Below are 17,931 nucleotides of genomic sequence, written 5' to 3' on the forward strand. Positions count from 1 at the left end.
CTTATCATAACCCTAACAGCAGACTGTCTGATTATGTTCAGCTGCTGGCTGGGTTTTGCAGCATTACTGACCACCTGAGTGCTAGAGGCAAGTTGTCAAGAATGGAATGGAACCTGACTGGAAACCCCTTATGGGCTTTTTGCTGAAAAAATGAACTTTTGTGTTATGGGTTTGACAAATAGAAAGGGTAGCTTATAGAAGAAGGAAATTATGATGCAACCTTAGAGAGAGAGGGTAAAATATAAATGCATTTATAACCACTGTCAAAAAGATCAGAAGCTGCTTCTTTTTAACCTTTTCTTTCTGTTCTATTATTTCTATTCTATTATTTCTATTTCCATTTCCATTCCCATTCCCATTCCCATTCCCATTATTTCTATTTCTATTCTCTTTCTTACTTATTCACTATCCTTCTTTATTTTCTTTGTTTCTTTTCTAATATTTGTATTGCTTTTATCTTGTTAAAAATTCCTTCAATAAAAATTATATTAAAAAAAAAAGAATAGAATGGAATGGAGCCTACCAGGTGAGAATATTCCATCTCCGTCTTTATTAGACCATCCAATAATCTCTCTCATTTTTCGAAGTGTTATTTGCTCCATGAGTACAAAAACAGGTGCAATTTCATACGTAAACCTGGGTAAACAAACATATATAAATATGTACTTATGAAAGAAAACCTAATATGTCTCTCAGAACAATACATACAAAAATGTATAAACATTCAGTAGGAGCTTTTGAAGTTAGTCTCTTATGAGACCCCAGTTACACTCCTATACTAACCTTAGAATAAGCCTTCAATTCAGTGGGCCTTATTTCTGGTTTACATGTGTAGAATCATATTACAAATAGAGTAACAGTCTATTCCAGAGAGAGGAGAAAAAGAGGAGAGTTGTGGAACCATTACATCTGTTTATTCAAAAAGGTACTGAGAAAATCCCCCTGTCTGTCTGACTGTGTTTCTGTCTATGTACCCATCCATCAATCCATGATCCAGCCAGCCAGCTTAATAGGAATGCAAAAGAATGCAGATAATTGCATTGTATCAGGACAGATTATTTGTCCCTCTCTAGCCCATTATAGTCTCTAGTAATTAATGGAAGCTGACATCACCAGCTTATCCTTGGAGAGGGAAACAGGGGAAGGGAAAAATGTCAGAAATTGGACCTATGATGCTTTCAGCATATGTATAGTGATCATCCCTAGCACTCATGTAACTCTTTCTAAATTCAAAGCACTTCACAAATATTATCAGCAATCCTGTAAAGTGAGCCAGTATTAGCACCCTCACATTGTAGGTGGGAGAGCTACGAATGAGAGGCCAGCTAGTCAGTTCACGGCAGGTACAAGGTTTGAACTAGGAATAGCATGTTATACCAGCCTTTAATCCTGTGGGATATTCACTTATTATTTATATCCCACCTTTGTTTTGTTCAGGAGCTCAAGGCAGCACACCCTCCTCCCATTTTCCCCACAACATCCTTGAGACATTGGTGGAGCTGAGAATGTGTGGCTGGCCCAAAGTCACCCAGGGAGCTTTCATGGCTGAACATGAACCTGGGTTTCCCAGTGCTAATGGCACTCTTTAGAGAAATTACTTGAGGAGAAAAGAAATATCCAATAGCAGTGACCCTTTTTTTCCCTACAGATCCTTCCTTACCATAGTGGTTGTATTCAAAGGGCTTATCTGCTTTGCCTGGTTTCCATGTCTTCAGAACGGGTAGGCAGTTGTTTCTGAACGGCCCCATTCACCCTCAAAGCAATATCAGGGCATGTTTTCTGTTCCAGTTCCAAAATACACATTTCCATATTATGTTGCCTTAAATGTTCCTATCTGCTTGGGATAGTGTGTTTCAGTTTGTTGCAGGCTAACCTCAGCCATTCGTTCACTACTTGCTTACTATACTGTAGACGGAGTCCTTGCTTACTATACTGTAGACTATAATTTCTTTTAGACATACCCTTTCCATGGGTGCTATAATAGCACAATCACTATAACTCTTTCCTTGCAAATAGAAAGTTGCTCATTTGAGACCTGGTAGAATTTTTTTTAATTACTATTTTAATTCCCTAGGGCTTCCTACTTTTCCTTGGACTTTTAAAACATTTTAACTCCAAATAGCCAAGTCATTTGAGAACTGGGGGTAAAACCTCAGGCCACTGGCAAAATAATAAAATGTTTTGGATTTTTCTTAAGCACAAGGAAAAGTCGGAAGTTCAGGGAAATAAAAATATTAATTTTTAAAAGTTACTATGAGGTTTCAAGCCAGCAGCCTCTCCTTGCAAGCAAGACTTATAGCCCTTGTGCTATTACAGCATTCATAGTAAAGTAGCTTTCAAAAACATTAGAAAGAAACAGATCACTAAGAAAAAAATGTTTAACAAGCTGCTTGTAGTACATAGGTCTGTGTGTGTGTGTGTGTGTGTGTGTTCAATTTAACTTTGAGTATAACCTCCCAGACAGGTGGGAGGGCACAGCAGGAGGGGAATTGTCCAAGGGCCAGACATGGTATTCTGCTGTCAAGAATGAATACCTCATGCAAGGTATTGCCAAAGCATCTTAGCCCAGACAGGATTTTCTTAAGTCTGCTTAGATTCAAGCCAGCATGAGCCTAGGGCAGGAGCATCTTAAAAACAAGTGTCAGTATGCCCTAAGGGGACATCACTGAGTAATAGCAATTATAGCCATATTGCTACTCAGGCAGAAAATAATAGACAATAAAGATTTTTACTTGGCAAAATGCTGGCTTTCTATTTCCCAAACATAATTATTACATAAAGTAGAGAGCCGTGAAAATAGCGTCCTAATATCATCAGAAGGCTACTCAGAAAGAAAAATTAGAAATACTGATTTTGAACTTTTAAAAAAATGCCATAGTTTACAGGAATGTATCTGGCTTAGAGTCTCCAAAGAGAGCTAATAATAAATACCCCACTATCAATACCTCTCAACAATAATGAAAAAGGATGATATTCTAATTACCAATTACAGATAACAAGGGGGCAATTCACTGCTTTGTCCCTTTAATGCAAACCAAACCCATAGCTTATAGTTTAATACACCATCTATTTCCCCCATGTACTAAAATTCCCACATAAGCCATTTTGTTGTCTTTGAGAATCAAGAAAGGGCTAAAGAAGAATTACTTTGGGTATCAAGTGGAAAGTTTTCTTTCATTAAGGTTGCAGCAAAAAAGCTATTATGTCTCACCTAAACTATACTGGAAAGAAACCAGAGAGAAGCTAATTGCCATAATATAATTCTTCCACTCTGCTGGGTAACAAAGTTAGCAAATATAGTGGATTGCCACAAAGTCAAGTCCTGTCAACTATTACAGCAAGACAGGAGATGTCTATGCCTCAACAATTAAAACAGTATGTTCGTTGGGAGGACCTGCCAAACTTCAAGGATCATAACATTGGAAGAGACCATTTAAGCCATGCAGTCTAACTGTTACTTGCATCCAGACTGTAAACCCGAAAAACCACCCAAGAGGAATGCCTGTACTGTATATGAACCTATGGATACAACTTGTTCTGAATGTACATCAACAGGGGCCCTATGACCAATCACAACTTTCTGGACAAATGATTTCATAGGTCTCCTACATGTTATGGAGAAGGTTATGCATTCCTACAGTATTCACACAGTGGACCTGATTTAACGTTCAATTAATCAATTAATTCCATTGCTTCTGCTTACTACAAAGTGAGCGACAATTGCCGCAATAAAGCAATACAAGCAACATAGTGCTGGGGCACAGTCTATGATTTAAATTGTCAGCAGTTTTAAAAGTAAGCGTCATAACATGAAAAGGGTAGAGTGAAGCAGCCTGCACAAATCCAGCTGAAAATCCAGCAAGGTGGACCTCCTGAGACTTACTCTGTGTGAGCATCTACCCTAAGCGACACAATACTAGGACAAAGTAAGATATAAGGCCTTGGAAAACAAAGCTGAAAATCCTGCATATGTTGTATTTCATTCAACAATGTCTAGTATGTATTCTGCTCTCTCAGCATTTTGTTTCCTTAGGGGTCATTCCCCCCTTTGGATGGTTTTTCCTTTTCCTATTTCTTTTCCCATTCTCTATGGTTCCTGCAGGAGCAGAGCAGACACCAGCAGCTCCTCCCAGTGGTCACCATTTTAACTTTCCCAGAAAGCCCTGCAAAATTTTTGCTACTCCAAAAAAACAGTCAGCTTCACTGACTCAGTTGGTTCGGCTTCCATTCTGCAGAAGTCGAAGTGAGAAAATAACAGGCCTCAGGGAGCGATCCCTGTAAGAAGCCTTCTTCTTCTTGTCGGGGGGAGGGGCACAGAACTTCCTTTCCCTAGCAGTGATGAGGAAATGCATTTGATGATTGCTCCTGGTCATTTGCCCAGTACATCTCAAACATGGCATTGTTTGGAGATGTTCTGGGGGAGGGGAGGGGTGGGGTAGGATGTAGTTGCTAGTAATAGCTGCCATTTTTATTTTTATTTCTTGGATGACAATGGTATGGATAGGGCTGGCCTAAGGGGGCAGATGCTGCAAGTACTGATGACAGTCCCCAAGCTGTTGGAGGCAAGGGTGGCACACTCCACACAAACTATTATGGGACCTCTGACCTTGCCTGCTACGGCAGGGATGGTGGGGGGCCCTATCCCACCTTTATCTTGAGCCTGCCCTGATTTTTTTCAACCATATGCTGGAATTATGCCACGTTTATCTGGGAAGAAAATAGTAGCCACAACAACAGTCTGCTAATGTTTGTTCTGCTGCTGCTGTCACTGCAGGCCACAGGGAATAGGAATAAAAAGCCGGCCCACAAAGGAAAAAGACTCCAACCGAAACCAAATACTGAATGGTCTTTTCACAAAGGAATGAAGCTTCCAGCAAAAAGCAAATTAAATTTATCAAGGGAACAAACATCATTTCAAAGAAGAAACGTGTCTTGTCCACTCTATTATATATGTTCAGTGTATTGTGTCTCTAAAAGGCAGTAGTAGAATGTTTAACTTTCTAAATAATGGGCTGAATCCTGAAATGCCCTTCTATGTTCAGAAGGCCTTTTCTATGTACAGAAGGTCATGGAAACTTGCACATAGTGCATTCAAGGAGCAAATGAAAAATTAACCAAAATGCGCAAAATGGCAAGATATTGCTGTATCCAGAAGGATACCTTGCTGATATTATCTGCTGTATCTTTACTTTTTTGCTAAAGTGCACAAGCATATATCTGCTTAAGTGCTACAACATGTAGTACCCAGCATCAGGGTAGGTAAATATTTGTTAAATAAATAAATGCCTGGGGAACCTGGGGTGGGAGTAAGGATTTACAAGTGTTAAAATATGCACTGCAATGCAAAATCTGCTTGTTAGGACTTGTGTCATGATATCACATGTAAGCATGTAACTGGCAGAGCTTGTCAGAGATGGCATGGTGCATCAGGAAGTTCTTTCCTACAATGTGGCCACACCCCACCATACTACTCTCAGCTGTTCAGATGGGCTATGCTTACATATGGATCTAGCCATCTTCCAAAAGAGCTCTAAACCTATCTATAACAATCCCACAGGAGCAGTGACAGAATGTAGGCTGGGTGATGCAGCAGGCATGTCCATACTGCTGCACTGCAAACCCCACCAAATGTCTGTCAGCTGCTCAGCTGGGCTATTTTTATGCATCCTGGAGCAATTTTTTGACAGGTGATAAACTCACTGGTCTAGATATTCATCAGAAGTCAGCAAGCCTCCATCCCTCCATAAGGAGAGCGATTGGTGGTGTTTTATTCCCTCCTAGTGACATTTAGTGGAAGGAGGGGAAATTTCCCTTTCCTCCATGTGTCCTGCATGCAGTAAGGAAGGATGGTACCATTTGCTGGCAGCGTGGCTTTGGCAGGAGAGGAATTGGCAATGGAAACAAGAAATGTCATGTTGATTCAGTTTTCTGATAGGCCAGTAGTGGGTGGACAACACTTGAACTTGGCCATGTGGAAGAGCTTTATGACAAAATTCTTTAATGAAGAGTTAAATTGTTGGACTAGGAGTAAGGGCACTCAGTTCTAGTCTACCTTCCACCATGTAAGTTTGCTAGAAGCATTTCCTTTGATCCTGTCACTCTCTGAGTGCCAAACCATACAGGATTGGGTTGTAGTTCTGGGAAAAAATAGGAGGGAGTACTATGTGTACCACCTTGAGTTCCTGAATGAACCACAGGTAATAAATCTCATAAATAATTAGACATACATTTCAGTGGAGAATAATGATAAAAATACTCCCACTGAATTCCATGGGATGTAAATTTTAATAACTTTGACTGGACTGTATACTTACATCATATTTTCTAGGATACTGTAGAGCATGCATCAATTTAATTAAAAATATGCCACTTTGTTGCTTTGAATAGTAGCATTGAATGGAAAAATCAAAGGTGCAAGAAATAATATACAGACTACACTAAAGTAGATGAGGAAGTTTTGTCAGGTCGAAAATCTTGCAAAATTCAACAAAAGAACATATATGGCAATTCACCAGGCTAATATACCCATCCCTGTTCAATAGAACCTCCTCAGCGGACAATTAGGCAGGTGACAGAACATTTCCTTTTCAATTTGCAAGTGAAATGCTGCCATCTTCTAACAAACAACTTTTCCATCTTGTTGCATTTTCAACTACTTATGAATGCAGCCATCATAACATGCATGGACATAAGAGACAAGTACACATCTAACAAGATTCTAAACTCACTTTTGACTGGGATGAATGTTTGGAACCCTATCATTCTTTTTAAGGTCATGCAGATCAGTGCATAGTTCCCATCTCACGTTGTTCTGCATCGTGTTCATAGTGAACAGGAGGGTGGCTGTTTTTGTCAAAGGCCAATTTTAATGATTAGCAGGAGTCTCATTTTCCCTTTTTTCACTTTGTAATCTTAATAAAGGCAGTAACAATGGCATTTCATAGGAAATGTCATGCTAGCTACAAGTGTCCTCCAACAGCTAAATTCCAGTCCCTATTTACACTCTTTTAATGCTTCCAATGGGTATCTTGTTTTTCCAATTTGCACCTTACAAGGTTCTTCTATGGCAACAGACAGAGTTCAAACCAAATCCTGGAAGTGTGCTCTTTGTTTTAATTAACCTGATTTCAAGGTCAGTGGCTGCTGTGCTCCTTGGCTGATGAGACAGAGAAGGGGCAGGAAAAGTTTGCTGGCCTCTGCTCTATCAGTTGCTTTGGCTGGTTCTCCTTTTCTCTCATGTGCAGACCCATAAACTTCCCCCATAAAGACCATAGGACAACATAACCCCAGAGCTGCCTTAATGTTTTCAATATATCCTAGCTACAATTGTACTACAACCTGTAACTAATCCATCTAAGCACACTTAATTATCCTTTCTGCCACTAAGAGCGGAGTTTGGACCCAAGTCAAAGCAAATGAAGAGAGCTAAGGAAACCAATTTCCCTGCCTTTTTCTTCTTGTTTTTTCCCTTGTGAAGTCCACACTGACATAAGTTTGAAGGTTTACTGCTTGTTTAAAAACAAGATTTGAATGCTGGCATTTAGTGGCAATGGGGCCCAGCAACTGTCTTTTAACTAGGGCTCTCCTAGGTATACAACTCAACTTTGCCCAGGATCCCCTCAGATTTGAATCTGAATTCTGGGTAACGGAAAGAAAAGCAAAAGGTGCTTACATGTTTGTGTTAGCTGTAGATGTCAGCCATTCCCCAGCCAAGCCAATGATATCAAGCCCTGTGGAAAGCTGGTTGAAAAAGCGAGGGTGACCTAGAAAAATAAATTACACCTACTTGAAGATAATAGCTATCAGTTCATCCATGCGTATTTATATCCATTATAGAGAAAAGAGGGAAGGGAAGGGAAGGGAAGGGAAGGGAAGGGACAACTAATTCTATACATTTATCAGCAACTTTGTAGAAGAATCTGTGAACTCAGAAGGCATTAGTTCTTAAGGTTTGTGTCCACTCTATTAATGTTTATGTCCACTCTTCTGCCCACCTTTGGTGCCTTACAAATGTATGGTATTTAATTCCCAGAATTCCCCAGCCAGCATGGCACAGCATGGCGTTCTGGAGCTGGAGAGTGCTCAGGCTGGTGACACCTAATCTAGACAAATTAGGAAACAGAAATAGCTCTGAAACATTCCATATCTTGTTTAAAAGTGGTTGATATAGAAATAATTCTGTCACAACTGTTCGGGAGTGTGTCAAGCATCAGTAACAACACTTTTTGCTCCTTGACCCTTTTATGAAAAGAGAACTTAGAGCCCTCCCATTTGGGTTGACGGATTGTGTGTGTATATAGCAACTTTTTACATGAGAGCCAACCCCACTTGTATATAAAAAATCCCTTAAAAATGTATTTCATTGTTTCTTCAGGCCACACCAGTCCAAACATATGCAAAATGAACTCCGGATAGCTAGGGAAGTTCTGCTGCCTAGCAGAAGAGACCACCACCAGCTCATACCAGAATGAGAATATCCCAGAGTTTGGTGTAGTGTTTTATTGCCCGTTGCCCATTCAGGCTCTTCTAGATTAGCTGCAATCCAAGTAGCATTTGGCAGAGTCACAGGACCAGCACTAGATGTCTCCGCATGATGAACACCATTTTTAAAATTACGTTTTGTATCGACTTCATGACTTTAATGCAGAGTTTATCCATGTCCCTATAAAATGATTGTTAACAAAATACGTATTTGGTCATGCCATATGAGCAGATTACACTATTGTTTCGGTGACTGCTTTGATAGTGAACTGTCTGTGAAAGGCATACCCAGAGCCACATTTCACATGATAGTGCTTGCCTGCTACTAACACTGGTCTTGCTCTCCTTGTGATTTGTAGCTGTCAGGAAGGTAGAAAAGAAATCTCTCAACATCCTACTCAGAAAACAAAACGCAATCCATTCAAACTTAGTCATACCCAAGTAATGTGGAGAATGACGTCTCTTCAGAACCTTGCTGTAAAACTCATATGTATGAAGAAAAATCTGTTTGAGTATTTGTGCCAGGACAATTACACTAACACATTTTAATGTAATTGAAGACTCCATCCTTATGCATATCTACTAGAAGTAAGCACTTTTGAACGCAGTGAGACTTACTTTTAAAAAAATATATAGATTGCCCTGTAAATGTGAAATAAGCATGTTATTTATTTTAAAGGGTTTATGGGTTTTAAGGATTGAAATAAAAGAACATCTGATTATTTAAAATGAAAGAAACATAGCTTATAGTTTAAACTTTAGAAAACAGGTTTTACTTGCAGTAGACTGAACTCCGGAGAAAGACAGTAGATCTCAGGGAAGTAGTTGAGCCATTTGGATATACCTTTTTATAGTTTTAGACACTGAACAATCTTTTCCAATATGGTGTCCACCAGATCTGCTAGACCTCAACTCACATAGTCAAAATGCCATGCTGGCTGGGGATTATGGGAGTTAGTCCAACACATCTGAAAAACACCAGATTAACTAAGGCTAATACCAAAGATGATCTTTCCAGGCAAAGAGCAAGAATATTTTGCCACTGTTTATTTGTTCATCTGTTAATTCCCACATTCCAAGCCAGTAACAGTGCTGTGAGTGCTATATACTGATATAGTCGCATCCTATGCTGTATACCCTTTTTAGCTACTGTACTTACTATGAATTGTTTGGGGAGTAGCTAGCTGTACAGAGTCAGGAAATCCTTTAGAGCAGGGGTCCCCAACCCCCAGGCTGCAGACCACTACCGGTCCGTGACCTGTTAGGAACCGGGCTGCACAGCAGGAGGTGAGCGGTGGGTGAGCAAGCGAATTTACAGCCTGAGTGTTTACAGCTGCTCCCCATCACTCGTATTACAGCCTGAGCTCCGCCTCCTGTCAGAGAAAGCAAGCCCATTGGCTGCTATCTGCAAACAGTGCGAAGAAAAAAGAATAAAAGGTCGGGAAAAAGAGGAAGCGCTCGGATAATCCCGAAACCACCCCCGGTCTGTGGGAAAATTGTCTTCCACGAAACCGGTCCCTTGTGCCAAAAGGTTGGGAACCGCTGCTCTAGAAGGACAAATAGTCCTCTTACGACATCGCATGTTCACATTTATTGTGCCACATTCTGACTATCATGTGCTGCTGCAGCAATGTACAGTTTATGACCAAACCTGGAGAATGATGAAAAGTGAATTCCAATCCAAAGGTTGTATGAGCTTTTTCTGTGTGTTTGTGTGCCTTATAAAGACAGATCTTTTCTGACCATGATTCAAAGCCATAGGCAAGAACTATCCTGCATTTTTCAACAGGCACAAGAATGATGTTTGCTTTCTCCACCAGACTTCATATGAACAGGGTTTTTAAAGGCAAGCTTTTGAAGTAAAATGGTACATTACAATCTTGCCACCTTCTACATTTGGATTTACATGGGAACATCTCATCTATTTGTAGACCTTTGCCTAAGAAATGCTTGAGGCCACACTCCAAAACCAAAGACCTGCATAGTTGTGAATCTAATCTACCTCCGTTTGAAAGTTCTGTTCCTACCCCAACCCCAGCAGTAGTAATTATATGGTTAGGACTGGCACTGGGACCAGGGCTAATGCTATTACATTCTTCAGGCAGAAGGAGACCGTACAAATTTAAGAAACTTGCTAATGAAGAAGCAATCTTAAGTGTAATCAAAATCAGGGTCCCTTTAAAATATTAGACTCATTATGAAAACCCTCCATTGCTGCCTCCCAGTCCCTAGGAGACCCCCTTGGTCTTCACACTTTACAGCGCTGGACAACTCCCCTGAAGATCAGGGCAGTCTCCTGCTTTTATCAAACCATCACAGAACTTCATTGATCCCATTGGATGGCCCACTTACCATCCTCTGAAGTTTAATAGCAGGATTGTTGGTCCAGTACAAATTAGTGAGTAAACCAGAGTGTTATTCATGTGGGAACTCCTTTCTCTTGCACAAAGGAAAATGCTCTGCTCACATAAAGAAGTTTCCCCATTGTGCAATAAGGAATTTCCCTGCTTATGAAAGGAACAGAGAAGTCCTATTGTCACAAAGAGGGCTACCACATGGCAATCAACATTTCTGAAAAAATGTACCATGGCTTCCCTAAGAATGTAAAAATATACCCTTGATTTACTTTCCTTTTCAAAAGTTTCCTTTCCACAGAGTCTCTGAAAAGAGGCTGAGCTACAGAGACTGTTAGAATGGCAGGGCTAGGAGACCTGGATCATGCATTTCCAAGGCAGTTCTTTTAATGCAGCATCCCATACCTATATGGCAGATTCTTTCTCTCTCTCTCCTGTTCTTGCTGGATCAGGCCAAAGGTCCATTTCACCCATTCTGCCCTGGAGTGGCCAAATATGCTTCTGGAAGCTTAGAAGGAGGACACGGGTGATCATCTTTCTCTGTTGTTTGCCTTCAGCACTTAGTAACCTGAGAGATTATTGCTGAATATGGAAGATCCTTCATTAGGACTTTTCCTGCATAACTCTCCAGAGGAAGGGAGCATTTATTAAGAAGAGCAAATGTGTCATGTCCTCAAAGGATGAGCTTAACACTGGGAATGGACAGTGGCTTTAGTAAGCACTGTCAACTGGGCAGGTCATGCTGCCTTTCCTCCACTTGGTTGACTGATAAGGGTGAAAAAATCTACCAAGAACTTCTAGCTCCAAGCTGGATTCATATCTTACCAAAGTAATGTTCAGCAACCCTGGCTCACCATTCCAATTCTGTCAAATAGGGAAAGGAGGAGGTAACTGCTCTCTTACTGCTAATCTCAGTAGAAATAAGTTCCTCTTCAGAGCTTATTAGTAGGTTATTTTTGTTGCCCTTGCAATGTGGACTAAAAGCATTTCAAGCAATCATTCCACCTTGGAAAACCTTTAAAAGCTTTAAAAACAGATTGTTCAGCAAATACTGTGATTTATTAGAGAAGTCTGAAGTCATTCAGAAATGACTGGAAGCAAGAGATTTCCCTGCTGCATAATGAGTTATCAGTAAGGTTGGAAGCATTAATGATCTTAAGAATCCAAATTCCCCTTCCTTCCCTCCCCCACCCCCTTTTTTTTGTATTAAATGTCCATGGAACATAAAGACAAAAAAGTGCAAATTCAGTGTCATTTATGCCCTCATTTACCTAATGATATTGTTCCCTTGAGATACAGGCAGCTTGCATTTCATCAAGTAAAAGCGAATAGGACTTTTCAAGTGTGTCTTTCTAAGCTGGCTACAGCCAGTGCTGTAAAATGCAAAATATGAGTGACAAATGAAGCAGCCAGCAATCTCCCTAATGACAGCACCAAGCAAGGAGCCTTTGCATTTGTGGGCGTACAGAATACATGCACTGCAGGGTGACTGACTGGAGAGCAAAGTCAATTATTTCAATCAGAAGAAGGGGATTGGGTTTAAAATAAGTTTCCCACTGATACTTTTGCATATATGTCTTAAATAAGAGGTCCAAATCTAACCTCTAAACCATGTGATTTACAGTTTAATAGAGCCTTATTTACACCAGTTAGTTCTTATAACCAAGTTCTCATAAACACATTTTGTCTTACAATCAGCCAAATTGATTGTATTTCTTGACATTGTACTTTTTAAAAATGATAAAGGGTATGTCATTACAATATTCACAGACAGGGCCTTTCTATATCCATAAGGTTTTGTAAAGTCACATAGAAGTGTACAGGAACATGGTGGTCAATACTGTCTTCTATTCTTTGTCTGGTGCTCGTTCTACCTTGATCCCACCCACTCTCAGACAGAAGCCAGATGCCTGCTATCAAAATCAGGACAAACAAGAACAGTTCATTTTCATAGAGCAACAGTGAAAATGCTAAAAAAGATCAGAAGCTACTTCTTTGTATCTTTTTTCTTTTTCTACCTTTTTTCTTTTTTCCCTTTCTTGCCCTTTTAGCTTTGTCTTTGATTTCTTTCTTCTTTTCTTTTTCTCACTTTATATTACTTTGTATTAGTTTTTAGTCTTTTTAAAACACACACACACACACACACATATACACACACACACATATAATTATATATATATATATATATATATATATATATATATATATATATATATATAAAAAATGAAATAACAGTGAAAATGCTGTACTGTACTGAACAACGTGGGGTATAAATAATCAATTAGATCATTACCAACTGGTGAGAAAGCTTTATTTAATTTAGCAATGAGTTTCCCACATTATGCTAAATCTAAGCCATATTGTGATTTCTTTGGATCTGGCTTAGTCTGTAGGGAGAACTTAACACTTATGGCTTATTCAATAAACCCTGATTAAATAAACTATGAATAGCATTGGTTGATGTGTGAACCATGTCTGTGCAGCTGGAAAAATTATTGAAAGGTTAACTGTAGGGCCAAAAAGATTATACTGAGATGCCGTACTATTAATCTACTTATTTTTGTTTATCACAAAAACACCAACTAGCATTGACCTTTGCTACTAAAGAATTCAGACAGAGTCGTCGTATGCGAGATGGGCAGTAGAGAAATATGACAAATAAATAAATAAATAAATTGTACCATAAATAAATCTATTGAAGTTAATATTTTTTTTGTTATTTTTGGAAATAAGGATAGAAAGACTATTCTTTCAGCCAAGGTCAGAGGACATACATTTCCCCCCCCCCTTCTTCTCCCTTCTATACTACCAGGCTGAGTGGTCACACTGGAGTGGAAATTTAACAGGTCCCAAATAAATGTTATTTTGGGGAGGTTTATTGGGCTATCCAGAATCTAATTTAATAAAAAAAATGTAGCAAAATATGCCAACTTGTTGGTACTAGGAAATCTCTCTTCCCGCTGAGGAATGTGGCTGCAGGTGTGCCCCATTCAGAACCCTTGTTTGGATGCTGTGCTACATTCCCTCATACCATCACTTAGGTTCTTCAGCACAAGGTTATACTTACACCTCTTTTTCATCATGAAAAGATTCTGAGGTAGTCTCCCTTCTAGGCATTGACCAGACTCAGATCTGCCTAGGCTATAATAAAGTTTCTGCATCACATGCTTTCACATACAGGTAGGGAACAAAACCTATCAACGCTCTAACCTCTTTCCTTCATGAAGAGCCCAAGGCGTTCTCTCACCTGTCCTTACTCCATATTTCAGAGTGTCTCTGCAGTCCACTAGGATCTGTTCAAGTGATTCTGGATTGTCAGAGAGCTCAAGGTTGAAGCCTTCCATGCCTTCCAGGAGCTGATGGGGGTGATGGAAATCTAGCACCTTGGTGGACCTATCAAATGTCTTCTTCACATAGGTCAGGAGAATGTCCACCACCTCCAGAAGGAACTGAACTGTCTGCTCTTCACCATTCTTGGCTGGCAGTAAATCTGAACAAAGGAACAATAAATAGCAGATCCTGTTACAGATGGAAAAGAGCTTGCTAGCTCCTCCTATATACTTTATATCCAGTGATAAAATGCTCTTCAAATCAGGGTAAAATTCTAATTCAAGAAGATGATAGCTTCCACAGATGACATGTTATAATAACCCTCCCTAACAATTTAATCACTTCTTTGTGTCTTTTGCTGAAATCTCCAATATAATATTGAATGGTTTTGGTTTCTCATAGGTTATCACTTCAGGCAAAGAGATGAGCCAGTCAAACCTATGGCAAAAAGTTAAGAGGCTCGTTGCTAGTTGTTATAATTAATTACATGCATGCATGCTATTGTTTTAAAAATTCAAAAAAAAAAAATTTTAACTGTTGCTTTTGGTACCCTCCAAGAAAACAGTCTGGTAGGCCAAGCCAGTTCTGACTCTTACTGAATTCCATTCCTGGTCTTAGGTACAGAAATAAATCTGTATGTTTTTTGTTCTGCTTTCCCCCAAAGTAACAAAAGATAGCACATGGAATACTCCTGGATAACTCATCCAGTTATTGTCAGAATAAGCCTGGAAAACAATTTAGGTTGAAATTGTGGGCAGGTCTGTAATCAACCAGTGAATTCTTTGACCACATAAGAATTTGAACCTGAGTAGCTTCAGTCCAGCATTTAATCAATGCTCAGCAGTGGCTCTCCTATACACCCATAAATTAATCTAGAAAAATTATTGCTACTTTCATTACCCAGTATTCCTATTCTGAACCACTAAATATGGATTAATTAAATTTCATGCTGCTTAAAGCACACAAGGGGAAATGTGTGGCCATTTAGATGTTGTTGGATTACATTCTTCATCATTGGCTATGCTGGCTAGAAATGGTGGATGCTGTAATTCATAAATATCTAATGAGCTCCTCAGTGCAAATCTCTATTTTCAGGACTCAGGGCTCAAGAACAGGCCTTTTAAAACAGTTCTAGATGAAATCTCCCATCCTCTCAATGTTTAAGCGATGATCATTCTTCATTAGTAGTTAGGTTCACACATTGCATTATGTTGCAGTATGGTTTGTGCTTTTAATGATTTAGCATCAGCCCATCTACATAGACCAGATCAGGAAATCAACTCCACAAGAAGGCTAAAACTACTTTTATTAAGACTGGCTGTACAGTAACAGAATCCTGCAAGTCTGATTGTGCTGTACCTCCTCCTCCTCCTTATGCTTCAGTTAATTAAGGAGGTATCTGCCTGAGTCACTTCCAAATTACGTCTCATTGGTTTTGACTTAAAAAATGTTTCAGCCCCTTTTGCCTCTGTAATGGTTCTTGCGTATTTCCATCAAGGTCACCTCACTTACTCTTTATACTTGGCATGCTGGGTGAACCCAATTATTGTGGTTTACAAATCATGGTTTATGACTGAATATGCTTTATGAACTCTGTCAATTTTGGCTTTTTAAACAAACCATAGTTTAAAACAATGAGTGGATCCAGTTTGTAAGGGTGAGAATAAAGCAGGGAAGGGGGTACCCACTCTTGTGTTCTCTTGTACACAGAACACAAGAATGCACTTGTCCTAACACTATCAGTGATAAATTACCTTTGTGAATATGAGGATGCTTATATTGTTTTGATAGCTGAAAGTGCAAATTATCTGCAAGCGCTAGTAATGAAAATCAAGGAGCACAGTAAAAAAGTGGGGCTAAGATTAAAGAAGACCAAACTAATTTCAACAGCAATCAGCCTTAGAATTGACAATGAAGATATGGAAATAATGGTTAGGTTCTGCCTTTTAGGATCAACTATCAACCAAAAAGTCAACAGCCAGTTTGGTGTAGTGGTTAAGGCACAAGGCTAGAAACCAGGAGACTGGGAGTTCTACTCCTGCCTTAGGCACAAAGGCAGTTGGGTGACCTTGGGCCAGTCACTGTCTCTCAGCCCTAGGGAGGAGGCAATGGCAAACCACTTCCAAAGATCTTACCAAGAAAATTGCAGGGACTTGTCTAGGCAGTCTCAATGAATTGGACATGATTGAATGGATTAAAAAAAATCAAACAAAAAGAACCAGCAATCAAGAAATATACTGCAGACCAGCACTTGGTAGAGTAACCATGAAGGCCTTGAAAAAGACATTCAGATGCTGGGATTTATTTATACCTACAAAAATCAGAATCGTGCAGGCAGTGGTTTTCTCTGTGACACTCTATGGAAGTGAAAGTTGGACTCTGAAGAAGCAAGATCAAATGAGTATTGATACTTTTGGACTTTGATGTTGGAGAAGACTCCTGAGAATACCATAGATAGCCAAGAAAACAAATTGAAAAATCAACAAATGGCTATGCTCAAATTATTATACTTTGGACACATTATGCAAATACCCAGCTCTCTGCAGAAATCTATAATGCTGGGAAAGGTGGAAGGAAAGAGAAGAGGATGACCAGCAGCAAGGTGGATGGACTCAGTTACAGCAGAGATGGGTGCATTGTTTGAAGAGCTGAAGAACCAGACTGGGAACAGATCCTCCTGCAGAAAACCTATCTATGTGGTTGCAAAGAGCCAACACCAACTTGAAGGCACATGATCATCATAAGTTGTCTTCCTTTAACAATTTCATATATGCTCTTAAAGATATATATCCTTACAATTCCCCCCCCTCTTGATAGACTTCCTTTATTATCAGGAAAACTTTCAAAACTTGATCCTTCTTCTGCATCTGTTGTGCATGTGTGAAAGCAAATACTGCTTTATGAATTGTTGGTTTTTGCAAAATTATTAACAGCAGTAACAAAAAAAACTATAGTAGGGAAAGACAAATAGTTCTGTGAAATTGTTTTATTGTCTGTTTTATATTGAAGTTTTATCATATATTTATTGTTTTATATTGTAAACAGCCCAGAGTTCCTCCACTTGGAGGAGATGGGTGGTGACAAATTTGATAAATAAATAAATAAAAATAAATAAAAATAGGTTATTCTCCTTGAAGTAAGGCAATTCAAGTTTCACTATTTTCCTCACTACACCCAGCCAAAGACAGCGTAGAATCCTAGAGCTGGAAGGACCCTTTCTGTCACTGAGTCTGTCTGTACACTGCAGGCATCCAAATTAAAACATCCCGGTCAGATGCTGTCTAGCCTCTGCTTGAACACATCCAATGCAGAGGAGCCCATCACCTTGCTAGGCAATTGGTTCCACCATTAGATCGTTGTAACCATTAGGAATTTAGGGACATTTGATGCAAAATGGGCCATGAAACTTGGGCTGCAATGAATCTGTTTGCTTTTAAAGGTGCCAGATCAGGTTTTTCCTAGCTTGGCTATTTCTTTGGCAGGCAAATACGCTGACCATATATCATGTCCCGTTTACAACTAACTCATTTTCCAAAACAAATTATATTGCATTCTTCCTCCCTTCCTTTAATACATGTAGTCAATGAAGTTTAACTTTAGATATGATGTAATTTGTTCTCTGCAGAATCCATATATAATGGCTACAGCCCACCCAGCTGACTCCACACAGGAGGAGTCTTGTACTAATTCAGTCTCAGCAATGGCAATGGAAGGCCAGAGCTTTTCCTAGCACATTGCTTTGAGTTTGCAGTCATTCAGGAGGATC

The 17,931-nt window shown here is 39.5% G+C and overlaps 1 protein-coding gene across 1 annotated transcript in view; it reads right to left on the reverse strand.

Annotated features, from left to right (window-relative positions):
• Positions 1-17,931, reverse strand: part of GAD1 (glutamate decarboxylase 1) — a 54,409-nt gene that overhangs the window by 13,499 nt on the left and 22,979 nt on the right. The window contains exons 4-6 of the mRNA XM_063318205.1: positions 14,083-14,325; positions 7,673-7,763; positions 524-636 (exon numbers count right to left, since the gene is read on the reverse strand). Coding sequence (XP_063174275.1) covers positions 524-636; positions 7,673-7,763; positions 14,083-14,325 — 447 coding nt within the window. The remainder of the gene's footprint in view (positions 1-523; positions 637-7,672; positions 7,764-14,082; positions 14,326-17,931) is intronic.

The sequence above is a fragment of the Candoia aspera genome, chromosome 1 (genome assembly GCF_035149785.1).
Source record: "Candoia aspera isolate rCanAsp1 chromosome 1, rCanAsp1.hap2, whole genome shotgun sequence".
Classification (NCBI taxonomy): domain Eukaryota; kingdom Metazoa; phylum Chordata; class Lepidosauria; order Squamata; family Boidae; genus Candoia; species Candoia aspera.